The sequence below is a fragment of the Ictidomys tridecemlineatus genome, chromosome 4, assembly GCF_052094955.1.
Source record: "Ictidomys tridecemlineatus isolate mIctTri1 chromosome 4, mIctTri1.hap1, whole genome shotgun sequence".
Classification (NCBI taxonomy): Eukaryota; Metazoa; Chordata; class Mammalia; order Rodentia; family Sciuridae; genus Ictidomys; species Ictidomys tridecemlineatus.
The window spans coordinates 18,683,252-18,697,294 of record NC_135480.1 but is presented as its reverse complement, the minus strand read 5'-3'; the positions used below and the strand labels follow the sequence as shown (position 1 = coordinate 18,697,294).

Sequence of the window (14,043 nt, the reverse complement as noted above, 5' to 3'; positions counted from 1 at the left end):
TGCTATGACCCACAGAGAAGGCCACCACTAGGTGCTGTGCAGAGACCCAGACCACACTTTTGGACTTCACAGCCTGCAGAATTGTGCACTAATTAACCTCTAATTTTTATGATGTTCCCAGTCTAAGGCATCCAGGTATAGCAACAGAAAATGGATTATGACATTCCTTGGAGCAAACATGAAAGCAACAAGGAACACAGGACCAGAAGTGGATCAGGGGGATTCCCCAAGAGGAAGAGCTATCAAAATGAAAAATAGGTAATAGAAATATAGGCCATTCACTTCAGTGGCTCCCACATTCACAATATCTTGCAGTGAATGAGAAAGATGTCTGGGCTCAAGGTCAGAAAGATTGGTTCTGAGTCCCAGAGTTCACCACTTTTCTCTGTAACCTTAGGAAAATGACTATAGCTCTGAAACTTCCACTTAAAATTAGTAAAATTAAATAAATTAAAATAATACAAAGTGTTAGATTGCTAATATTTAATGGTAAATGAGTACTTACTGAACTGATGAGTCTATTATAGATTGGTTTACACTGTCTTATGTGATTAAATGAGCTGAATCAGAGCTAAAAATCATTGCTCCATTGCAGGCTTTTCACTATCTGATGTCCAGCACACTTGAATTGGATCTATGGCCAGTACAAACAATGTGACTGAGTTAATCATCACTGGCCTTTTCCAGGATCCAGAGGTGCAGAGAGTGTGCTTTGTGCTGTTTCTCCCCGTGTACCTGGCCACTGTGGTGGGCAATGGCCTCATTGTTGTGACGGTCAGTGTCAGTAAGAGTCTGCACTCCCCCATGTACTTCTTCCTTGGCTACCTGTCCCTGGTAGAGATAACTTACTCCTCTACCATAGTCCCTAAATTCATCACTGACTTACTTGTTAAGGTTAAAACCATCTCTCTGAAGGGCTGTCTGGCCCAGATCTTCTTTTCCCACTTTTTTGGGGTCACTGAGATCCTTTTGCTTATGGTGATGGCTTATGACCGCTACGTGGCCATCTGCAAGCCTCTTCATTACATGAACATTATGAGCCGTCAAGTGTGTCACATGCTGGTAGCTGGTTCCTGGCTAGGGGGCTTCATCCACTCCATAATTCAGGTTATCATCACCATCCCACTGCCCTTCTGTGGTCCCAATGTGATAGACCACTATTTCTGTGACCTGCAGCCTTTATTCAAGCTAGCCTGCAAGGACACCTTTGTGGAGGGGGTTGTCGTGTTGGCCAACAGTGGATTAATCTCCGTCTTCTCCCTTGTTATCTTGGTGACTTCCTATATCATCATCCTATTCAACCTGAGGAACCGCTCTGCAGAGGGGAGGCGCAAAGCCCTGTCCACCTGCGCCTCTCACATCACGGTGGTTATCTTGTTTTTTGGACCTGCCATCTTCATCTACATGCGGCCCTCATCCACCTTCACTGTGGACAAACTGGTGGCTGTGTTCTACACAGTCATCACCCCCATGCTGAATCCCATCATCTACACACTCAGAAACGCAGAGGTGAAAGCTGCCATGAGGAAGCTGTGGGCCAGAAAGGGAATCTCAGGGATGGGAACATGATAAATAATATGTGTCTGATTTTTGTCTTTCTTGGAATGGATTTTAAGTTTTGTATGATTTTCAAGAATGGCAACAACAAACATAAGAACTTCATATTATTGCTGGGACAATTCTCCTTAGTAACTAGGAGTCCCTTGTATATTGGTATAATGGTCCAAGGACAGAGGTCAAATATTCTTGCTGAACCTCATGGAACTTGGTGATTCTCTGATATCCAATAATAGAATGATTTGGGTAATTGGAGGGACAAATCAAATGTAAATGCAAGGATAATATTTTAATGAATGTTTTGTAGGCTAAAATTACTTTCTTGCATCCTTTTCTTCTTTTATTCTTCCTTCAATAGCAATTTTATATATTTGTGGGGGACAGTGTGACATTTCAATATATGGATACAATGTGTAATGTTCAAATTAGGGTAAAGGTATATAGATAAGATCAGACAATTATCATTTCTTGTGTTGGGTAAGCTGTCATTGTCTCCACTTGTTATCCATGAAATATTCATTAATTTGTGTCACTGAAAGCCATTGTACTGTGTGATAGAACTTTAAGAGCTATTTCTTCTATCTACCTGTATTGCTAAAAAGAGTTCATTGCTTGGGCTGGGGTTGTGGCTTAGCAGTAGAGCACTCACCTAGCACATGAGAGGCCCTGGGTTCGATCCTCAGCACCACATAAAAATAAATAAATAAAATAAAGGTATTGTGTCCAACTACAATTAAAAAATAAAAATATTTGAAAAAGACATCATTGCTTAAAATCTGTTCCTTTCCTTTTTTCCTCCCTTCCTCCCTCTCTTTTTAATCTCCCTCCTTTCTTTCCTTCTCCCTTTGTTCAACATCCTTCATGTTAACAACTTGTACTTCACATAAAAGAAGACCATCCACAGGAATTATTAGGGCATATTTGGGTATGAGAGTATAAATCTTTTTTTCTTTTCCAATATGGATAAGAGTATCTTTAAAATTTTCAATTCTTCTTGCTGGCTCTTGGCATCTAGTACCATAGCCATGTGATCATGGTCATCAGAAAAGTCCCTAGAGTTCTTTTGACATGTTGACTCACAAGGTAGAATTGGGACGTCTCACAGTGTCCAACATTGGTAAACAAAAACAATATCAAAATGGCATCAGTTGTACTTATCAATTGGGAAAAGTGAAGTCAAATTTATTCATAAAAAGGAATTTTTTTTTACCTTATCTAGAAGTAGAAATCATAGAATGTTAGACAATATTTACTGTCCCAATTAGAGCATGAAGGTGGGGGTTATACTGTCTATGTGTTTTCATTCTAGAACCATGTCCCTTATTTTTACTGACCATGGCACATTTATTTTTTTTAATACTTGTTAGTATTTCTTGTTGAAGGAATATGAGAGTCTGGGTGTGTGCTGTTGTTTCACCTCTTGGGATCTCCATGTCACTCACCCTCTCACATCATTGTGAACAATTTAGAGAGTATCACAGAATTGGCCAATTTTGGAATTCCACAGAGTGGCACTGCGTTTGCACTGCATCCACCAACCTTTTCTGAGGATCAGGTGAAATGCATGCATCCTCCCTGGAAGAGTGATGCAGCATCCTGGGTGTGCTAGAGGCCTTGAAGATCGTTCCCTTTCTCCTGTAGGCACTAGTTCAGAATGTAGGTGAATAGTGGTTGTAAGGCCCCAGGAAATCTTCATTTTCCTTGGAGTCTCTGCTAATCATACCCATGGATGGCCATTATTAATCCCTGAAGAAATGCTGCTTGTTCTACCTGAAATGACTTCATCTTCCTTTTTATACATTTTTCAGTCTGTATTAGTCAGCTTTCCAGTGCTGTGATCAAAGTGCCTGAGGACAACTTAGAGGAGGAAAATTTATTATGAGCTCATGGTTTCAGGGGTTTTATCCATGGTCAGCTGACTCATTCCATTGCCCTGGGCCCAAGATGAGGCAGATGATCATGGCAGAAGGGCCTGGCAGAGAAAAATTGTTCCCCGCATGGCAAACAGGAAGAAGAGAGAGAGACACAGAGACACAGAAAGGGAATTAGGGACAAATATGATTCAGCTCACAGTGACTTATTTTTTCCAGCTACAATATATGTGCTTACAGTTGCCACCCATTAGTCTGTTGAAATTATTTATCCACAAAATGGATTAATCCACTATGAGTTTACAACTCTCATAATCTAGTCATTTCACCTCTGTACATTGCTATATCACCTATTACATCAATAAATTACTTAAGTATATGATGGTACACCCAGTCAATGAATACCATGAAACTTAAGAAAAAATGAGTTTTCCTAGTATCAATATATAAAAAAAAATCTCCAATGAGCATTGTTAAATCAGTAAACAAGTTTTATCTTTCTTTATATAGCATGTTATTATTTACATAAAAGGTAGAGATAAATAAAAAACCACCTACTATACATGTGTTTGCTTAAAGAAACTCTGAAAAAATATAAGAAACTGAGAAAAGTAGGACAATGACAGGATAAATGGAGACAGGAATGGAAAGAAACTTTTCACTTGTGTATCTGTTCATTTCATTTATTCTTCAAACCTTATGAATATATTACCTGGGCACTAATTAAATTAAAATTTTAAGTAATTTTAAGGCAACATATGAATTTACAATAAGATTTTGCAAATACAAAACTAATGGAATAAATCAGTAGAATATAGAATTATAATTTATAAAACTGTAAGCTTCTAAAATTTTAATTTCTAAAAATTTTGTAAATAAGGCTAAAAACAAAACAGTAGAACATCTGTCTTCACAAAAAAAATCAAAGAATGCAAATTGTACAATGTTTTCCCCTTAATTTGCAAAATATTTAAAACTTGTATTGTAAAATAATTTGACTTACATAAATGCTGAAAAGTAGAAAGAATGCCTATTTTCCTTTAATCCAAATTCCACAAATATTAGTATTTTTCCATATTTTCATTGTCATTCATTCTTAACAAATAAAGATACAGTCAAAGGGATAGATATGAAATGAGCAGTATTTAAGAGGGTGGGTCCAAGTATTACTGGAGCACATGCCCACCTGGAAAAAATAAAAATTATATCACCCAGGCTTCTTTATAACTTTGAGGGGATATGTACTGATTTGGTCACTTCTTTTATAAGGATGACAGGAACTTGGCATTGGGAATGGAGCTCCAACAGCTCTCTGGGGCCATGAGGTAAACACTGGAATGGAAGTTATTAAGGATGGAGAAACATGATAAAGAGAATGTTTCTACTCTGAATCTTTTTATTTTATTTTTTTTTTACTTCTATCTTGTTTCAGATCCTGATCCTTGCAGGCAAAACCTAACCTAAACAACATTTGGACTCAAAAACTATATATTAGAAATAATGAATTCATATTTCATTGACTTCACAGGATTTCCATGAGACTCTAGTGAAGTAATAGATGTGAAATGGCTTTGGAATAATAATAACAAGGTATTATGCAAATATAAGGCATATCAATTATAATATTAACAAATCCAAATATGCCTTCCAGGTATATCCACACAGTTTGGAAAGTTGGTATTGTTTTACTGCGAGATAATGTGTGAATACCTCTTCTATGTCTATGTCTTAGTTATATCTCAATAATAAAATCCTCTCACTCCAAGGGACCACACATCTGACTTAAGCCCTTCCCAAATGATGAAGACAATGTTGACACAATCTTGACATTACTCATTCAGCAGCAATTGAGTGTCTGTCATCTGCCAGTCATCGTGCCAACTGCAAAGTCACATGGAAAAGGGCATAGACACAAGAAGGGGTGAAGAAGTGAGGCTGAAAGTCAGTCTGACCCAGGTAAGTTTGGTTAACACTTGAGATATCATGCCCAGGTGGGATGTTCCTCTTCTATACTTGGAACTATACTATTCTTTGCTTGAGAAAATAAAACCAAGAGTGAAGAGAAATAGCAACAGCAGTTGACTGATAATAAAACTCATCAAAAGAGACATAACACCATATATTTAATCCTTTTACATTCACTGTTTCCAAGAATTTCAAAGATACACAAAAAGTTTCAAACTACATAAAATCTGCACCACAAATACATTGTTCATTATTGACCTCAACAAGACATAAGAACTACAAGTTTTATAAAGGGTTGATGGAAACATGTTTTGATAGATCAAAAGTTCAGGACCTTACTCATGTGGTAATTCACCTACATTAGCAAATTGCAATGTGAGGAATGAAATTGCAGTGAATTGGCCCCAGACCTTAGGTACAGGAATACATATGCAAATAGGATCCATTCTCTGTCCTCAAGGACTCCAAGGGTAGTTTGTCCCTGATTCCCAACTCCCAGGCATTCACATCCCAGCTCTGCCTTCTATCCATCAGAGGGAGATGAAAACTAGGTCTGCTCTTAGGAAAATTGTAACATTAGGGCAACCATCCTGCTCTTTGCCTCCAATTTCCAGGACAAGGTTACAGAATCATGGAGTATTTCAAAGATGCTTATCTCAGGTTATCCAGTTATTAAGTGGTAGATTTGGATTTTATTCAGTCAATCTGGTGACATAGTCAAATCTTTAACTACCTTGCTATGCCCAGGTGCACCAATCTCCAAGAAACCATCTCACCAAACCTCCTATGGATAGCTCTCCCTCCTTCAAGGCAGACCCTGAGCTTGTTCTAATAGCAATGTGCTCAGTCAGGGTAGAAACTTTGCCCCATCTAAGCCCATCACGTAATCCCAACATCATTTCCCAATGCTCTCTTTCCCAGCCTCCTTTGCATGTAGGGGTAACCTCATGACCTCTTTCTGCTAAAAAACAAAACAAAAAAAACCCTAAAATTTTGTTGAAACATTTCTCAGAATTATTTCTCAAAATAAGGAATGGGCCTTTCCCACTCTTCATATGAAGAAGATATGAAGCCTGAAGCAGCTGCCATTCGCATCTTGCATCCTAGGATGACAACATAGAGAGCCGAGGAGGCACCAATCCATGTGCTGCAGTTATAGAATTAGGAAAACACCATCAAACCATTGATCTGCAAAGTTTTAATTTAGAAAACAAAACAAGATTCTGTGGCTTTTTTCTGTAAAGGTATATAATAAATATTTTGTGCTTTGCAGACTATGCTGCCTCTGTCATGGCTGCTCAATTTCATGTAGCATGGAGATGAACACAGATAACAAGTCAAATATCAACATGGCTTCCTGGGACTCCTCCAAGATAACACCGATAAGGAGAACTGGCCAAAACATGGACTCTGGTCTCCAAGTGCCGTGATAATTCCCCCTACCACTACATGTTAACCTCAGAGGTGAAATGAATACAGCCAAGGTGACACTGCTGAAATTCCATTTTACATGATCCATTCCTAAATTCTAAACACTTTGAAGTGCTGACTATTGGAGAAGACATGGAAAGCATCCCAATGTGAACACAGTACCATATACAGATAGCTATGACAGGGTTTGAAATGGTACCATGGAGTTAAATTAACTCATTAGAAATACAACAAAATGAGGAACAGGTGAACTTTTGCTCTACTCCTTCACGGTTGACTGAAATCAGATTGCACTTTTATTCTATCCTTGAGTTCACTTTTTTGCCCCACAACTTCCTAATGGCATTTTTCACTTCTGCATTTCTGAGTGTGTAGATGATGGGGTTCAGCATGGGGGTGATGATCGTGTAGAACACGGCCACCAGTTTGTCCTCAGTGTAGGTGGATGCGGGCCTCAAGTAGAGGAAGATGGCAGGTCCAAAAAACAAGATGACCACCGTGATGTGAGAGGCGCAGGTGGACAGGGCTTTGCGCCTCCCCTCTGCAGAGTGGTTCCTCAGGTTGTACAGGATGACGATGTAGGAGGACACCAAGAAGAGGAAGGAGAATACAGAGAACAATCCACTGTTGACGAACATAATAATGCCAACCACAAACGTGTCTGTACAGGCGATCTTAAATAAAGGATGAAGGTCACAGAAATAATGGTCAATGACATTGGGACCACAGAAGGGCAATGGGATGGTGACAAAAATCTGAATAATGGAGTGAAAAAATCCCCCCAGCCAGGAACCAACCATGAGATGGTGGCACACAGGACGGCTCATGATTGCTGTGTAGTAAAGAGGTTTGCAGATGGCCACGTAGCAGTCATAGGCCATCACGGTAAGCAATAGGGTCTCAGTGACCCCAAAGAAGTGGGAGAAGAAGATCTGGGCCAGACAGCCCTTCAGAGAGATAGTTTTGACCTTGGCAAGTAAGTCAGTGATGAATTTAGGGACCACGGTAGAGGAGTAAGTTATCTCTACCAGGGACAGGTAGCCAAGGAAGAAGTACATGGGGGAGTGTAGACTCTTACACTGACCATCACAACAATGAGGCCATTGCCCACCATGGTAGCCAGGTACACGGGGAGAAACAACACAAAGAATAGTCTCTGCACCTCTGGGTCCTGGAAAAGGCCAGTGATAATCAACTCAGTCACATTATTTGCATTGGCCATGGATTCTGTTCAAGTGTGCTTGATGCCTGCAATAGAGCAAACAGTGATTGTAACACAAACTCATCCCATTTATACCAGTTTAGAGAGTGAAAACCAGTTTACTACATGCTTATTACTCAACTATTCATTTAGCCCCTTATTATTCAAGTAAATCCTTGTTTTTCCAAGCTAGTTTGAGTGGGTGGCTATGTCTGAAAGCAAAATTTCTAAGATGGAAACAAGGGTGAAACAAAACTCGGTTAAATCAGACACAGAAAGACAAGTACCACAGGTTCGCTCTCATATGTGGAAATTAAAAAAAAAAGAAAAGATTCTACCTTAATGTAGAATAGTGATTATTTGAAAATTGGAAATGGAGTAGGGAGACGACTGGATTTGATTAGTGCACAATGTATGCATATGTTTAAATATCACTATGAACTCCATTAAAATGGACAATTAAGATATATTAATCAAAATAAAATACATATAAACATTTTAAACTACTAGCAAGAAGAGAGTTCAAATTAAATTACTAGTTAGAAAACACAAATGACAAATATTACATGTATAATCGGTAAGAAAATTTTTAAAATGCAAAAGCCTTAAAATGTGAAATGCACATAAAGACAAAACCATAAAAATCTACTGAAGGATATTAAACAACAAGTGAATTAATGGAAAATCATATTTATATCCATCACACAAAAGATTTAATCATGTTTTTCAATAACAAAACTCAATGACTTATGTTCTAATTCCTCCTAATTTAAATTTTCCTTAATCTAAAAATACGTGCATTGTTTCATTGCTATTTTGTTGTCAAGAAAAATCAAGAGTGATCTTTTTATGTGATATGACAAAATTTTTCTAAAGTTATGTGCATTAAAAATTCGAAAACCACTAAAACATACTAAAAGAGATTAATGATGTTAGTTTTTCTAACATGTTGTTAGGAAATGTTGCTTTTTAAAGTGACTACAAGTTAAAGACTAAGGGAAAGATGATTATGTAAGTTTTTTAAATTGAAAATTATGTATGAGAATTAATTATATAAAAGTATAAATAGGATTTACTGTTCAAGATATGATGTTAAATCAATTGCTATGCCCTTTGGGGAAGAAATGAAATTTGATGAGCAGACTTTCACTCCCATCAAAAAAGTATGAATTAAAGAATTAAAAATAAAAATTAAAAATTAAAAAAAAACACAGAGGACTTGGTGATAATAATATGGAGGTAGAAAGACCTTTAGAAGTCTAACATAAATGATAGTAGATAATATTTGACTATAAAAAAACCTAAAACTTTTGAAAAAAGTCAAAAAAGCATAAAAAAGTCATTATTCAAATGATAAAAATTAGAAAAATGCTAAAATATTTATGAGAAGACTCAAAGTCCACTATTTAAAAAATCTTTCGTATCTATAAGAAATGTTCATGCATCCCGGTGGAAAATGAGCAAAGGTTATGAACAGGAAAATCATGAAAGAGTAACAAGATCAATATACATATGCAAGAACATTCAGCTTCATGAATAATCAAACAAATATCCACAAAACATAACAAACACCACTTTTAATATAAGTAACAGATGGTTCTTGGAAAGTTAGTGAGGATAAGTTAGCACACATGAGGGTTGATATGAGACTCATATTCTATGGCAGAACTAAAGATCAGTAAAAGCATTCTGAACAGCAAACTGATAGTGTAAATCGAATATAAACATACATTCTACCTCCAATAACACATCCCAGAAGGCACTGGTTAAGTATTGGAGGCATAGGTGTGTGGGACACCTCAGATGGACTTTGGATGCACCTTTTTTCCAATCCACATTCAGAAGTGTTGCCTAGGTAGCCTGAAATCAGCTGAGCTGGGAATATATGCACATTGAAAATCAGCAAACACTTCAAAGAAGAACTATTTCTTAAGAAAAGCCCATTATTAAACTGTTTTAGTCAATGTTTTCATTGCTATGACCAACAAATCTGACAAGAATAACTTAGAGGAGAAGAAGTTTATTTTGGCTCACAGTTTCAGAGGTTTGGTCCATGGTTGGTCAACTCCATAGCTCTGGCCCAGGACTGAGGGAAAACATCAGGATAGAAGAATGCAACAGAGGAAAGCAGCTCAGGACATGGTAATCAAGAAGAAGAGTGAGGATCCACTCACGAGAGACAAAATATAAATCCCCAAATCATTCCCATCACCCCATGATCTACTTCCTCCAGCCACACCTGCCTAAGCTACTACCCAGTTAATCCCTGAATCATTTGAAATCTCATCTAATTGTTTACCTTTGAACATTCTTGCATCATCTCAAACATGAGCTTTTGGGAGACATCTCATATCTAAACCATAACATTCCACCCTGGCCTTAAAAAACTCATGCCCATCTCACACTACAAAATATATAGTTCATAGTTCTTTAACTGTTCCATTATTACCCCCAAATCGAAGTCCAAAGTCTTCTCAAAGACTGAAGACAAACTCATGGATATTTTCCCCTGTAGAGAATAAAAGCAAGTCACATATATCCAACACATAATGGCACAGAGGAAACATTGCCATTGACAAGGGAGAAATAAGGGCATAGAAAGAAAGGATGGGATCAAAGCAAGACCAAAATTCAGCTGAGTCCTGTAGCCCCATGACCAGCATCTAGAACACATAGCATTGTGTCATTCTCTCCAAATGGCCTATGTAGCTCCTCCCCTATGACCTTGCTGGCTGGAGCCCACATGGTCTCTTGCTTGGCTCATTCCTGTTTGAATCCTGCAGCTTTGTTCCACACTACTGGTATCTCTTAATCTCAGGGTTATCCACATGGTAGCCTTGGATTCATTCTCACATCCTCACAATTACATTCTTGGGGCCTACCTGCAGAGCTTTCAACTCTGCTACACTTTTCCTGGCCTCCCAGGCCTTCCTTAGAAATATCAGTGGACGCCTTTATGATCCCCTAACTCTGGCATCCTGCATTGCTGCAGAACCAGGACCACATGGTTGATGTCAAGGTCTGCCACCATCTCAAATAGTAGCCATTCCTCCTGAGACCATCAATGCAGCAGCCTCTAAGGGTCTGGGTGACTGAGCACAGTGAGACAACTTCCTAGCCATCCTGGGCAAGCAGTGTGCCCTTGTGGTCTTTTATCAGAGTAATTATTACTTTTATACCCTTGAACCTGGGATGAGTGTCCTCTTGCCAATTCCTGAGATGCCCTCAAGCCACCTTTCCTACTGTTTGTGTGCAAACTACTTAGCACCTATTTAGAGGTTCTAATTGTCTTTAACAACCACAACTACCTCAGCCCAAGTTTTACTTGCACTGTTCTGGCAAAACTGCAAGTTTTTAAAATATTATGCTTTGCTTTCTTCTCCTCATTATCACAGTAACCTTAGCTAAAAGCTACCAGCAATATCCATAGCACTACCTGAATGCTGTGCTTCCTTGAAATTTCCTCCACCAATTGTTACCTTTAAATTCAACCTCATAGAAAGTCTCAAGATATGGGACAATATAGACAACTTCTTTGTCAGAATGTAACATGAATGGCTTTAGTCCACTTTCCAATAGAGTGTCCTCCTTCTCCCAAATCTCATAAACCAGTCTTTAGTGTTCACAGTCCTATTGGCATTCTGGTCTTTTGAGCTTCCACCAGAATCACCCATTCTAAAACTTTCCCAACTTGTATCTTTTTTTTAAAAACTTTATTTTATTTATTTATTGCTTTATGTGGTGCTGAGGATTGAACCCAGAGCCTTGAACATGCGAGGTGAACACTGTACCTCTGAGTCACTACCCCAGCCCGACTTGTAACTTTAACTTTTTAAAATTCAGTCCTCAAACCAAAAACAAAGGTTTCTGATCCATGTGATCAGGTTAGTGACAGCATTGACCACACTCATGGTACCAATTTGTCTTTTGGGAAATTGGTGAGTTTGTATTGCTGTGACGAACATATCTGCAAAGAACAACTTAGAGGAGCTAAAGTTTACTTTGGCTCACAGTTTCAGAGGTTTGGTTCCATGGTTTGTCAACTCCATAGCTCTGGGTCCAGGGTGAGGCAGAACATCACGGGGGAAGGATTCAGCAGAGGAAAGAAGCTCAGTACATGGCAACCAGGAAGAAAAGAGAGGGCTCCACTCACTGGAGACAAAACATAAGACTCAAAGTCACACCCCCACTCTATGTCTTACTTCCTCCAGACACATTTTATCTGCCTACACCTACCATTCAAGAGACATTAGGCACATACAGGTGGGTCCTTCCACTATCCTTCTTCTCTTAAATGAAATGCAGCAGAGAACACACTTCCTACGCAGCCTCTGTCTTTGGGGTGCAGTCTGGGTCCTCTGTTGGGTGGGTCCAGGGCTGCCATGAGTGAGTGTGCATGTGTACCTAATTCTGGGATGAGTTTTATGAAGGTCCCTTGTAACAATGTAATCCACCATCTCAATAATTGTCTTTATAATCAGTAACAAAGACGCTATTTTTCCCAAAGTGACTTATTTCCAAATTAGTTAGCATTCATATAAGGAAGAGATATGTTAAGTTTCTCAAAAGTACTAAAATGAGGTCTCTCTTAATTGGTTTAAAGCAGAAAAAAATTAAACAACCTGAATATATATCAAAGGTGTAATAGGCTTTTCTGTCTATCAATAAAGGAGTCATAGCTGTTTCATTTTTTTTTTGAGAGAATATCAGCTACAGGAAAAAAAGAAGAGGAATGGTACCTGAAGGAAAGGATATCAGACATTCATGGAAGCTGAAAGAAATTTTTTAAACAAGAGCTAATGGTTTGTGAAAAAGATCAGTTCAGCAGAATAATTACGTTGAAACCCATGGCCAACACAAGCAGCATTGTTCATCACTATTGTGTGCCCTGACCACGAAGGGCAGTGATGGGATACCAGGCCCCCCAAATCACTACTAATAACTCATCTACTTGGAAAATCAATTTGGTGAATGAGTATAATTCGTGATATCCTTCGAAATCACCTTTCAACACATCTCACGAACAAGCCCAGGGAAAGGGCAGACAGAAGTTAGGGTTACAGCTGATGGGACTAAGTGGTGAGGTCACAGAGATCGACAGGCAAATGTGACTTAGAGGATACTTGGATGACTCTGTTGTGCTCCAGCTGCCCAGCCTTGTAGCTTCTATATCAGTTATGATTTGTGCCTTCCATTCATTTCCACCATCCAACTGGCCATTTCATCCCATTAATTTAACCACTGCACCACCATCCCTGGGTGCCCTTTTGTCCCCATTCCTGCTGCCATCCCCTTTCTCACAGTCAGCTATGCCTAAAGTGCCAAAGCCTTAGTCTCCAGATGGGCCCTCTCCATCCATCCCACACACTCCACCTGGAAAATTGTTACCCACACTGTTCTTTCTCCAAATCACTCCACGACTTAAGGGAAATCCTGAATTACTCACTTTTAATAACTTTCACATTCTGAGCCATCTCAAAAATTCACCCTTTAACCCTTTCAACTTCAACTCCCTTCTATTCAAGTCAGGGTCCTCTCCCCAGCCCACAAGACGACCCTGCCTATTCCCACCACAGAGCCTTTCTTCACCAGAAATGCCCTCTCCTTATCCCTTCAAATCCTGCCAGTCTTGCAAGCCCAGAATACTCCAGTGTGCTTAGTGAGGCTCACCATAACCACTCCAATGCATATGAATCTTCTATGAGCAAATTGGGAAAAATACTGTAGTCATTTTTCTTAACTACTAATCTGATCATGTCATTTCTCTGCATAACACTGAATAAGACTCACTCATTTTCCATAGCAGACGTCTTAATATGCTTAGCAGGGAGTTCCACCTTCTTGTTGAACTATGACGTGCCTTTGCAAGCTATTGTTCCTCCCCAGAAGAACACTAGGCAGCTTTTTCCTAAACCAGGATGCCTTCTCTTCCTTCTTTCTAGATTGCATGAAGAAACTCACCTCATAAAGTTCTTATAGTACTTTACTATGCTTCTTTTTAAGCAATTAATAGATTGC

The 14,043-nt window shown here is 38.8% G+C and overlaps 1 protein-coding gene and 1 pseudogene across 1 annotated transcript; one reads left to right on the top strand and one right to left on the bottom strand.

Annotated features, from left to right (window-relative positions):
* The first annotated feature begins 636 nt into the window (after positions 1–636).
* LOC101956672 (olfactory receptor 4B13) lies at positions 637–1,569 on the top strand. Its single transcript, XM_005330076.3, has one exon. The coding sequence runs from the start codon at positions 637–639 to the stop codon at positions 1,567–1,569; it is 933 nt and encodes a 310-aa protein (XP_005330133.3).
* A 5,551-nt stretch (positions 1,570–7,120) lies between these two features.
* On the bottom strand, positions 7,121–8,046 carry LOC101970174 (olfactory receptor 4B1-like; annotated as a pseudogene).
* Between the last annotated feature and the right edge of the window lie 5,997 nt (positions 8,047–14,043).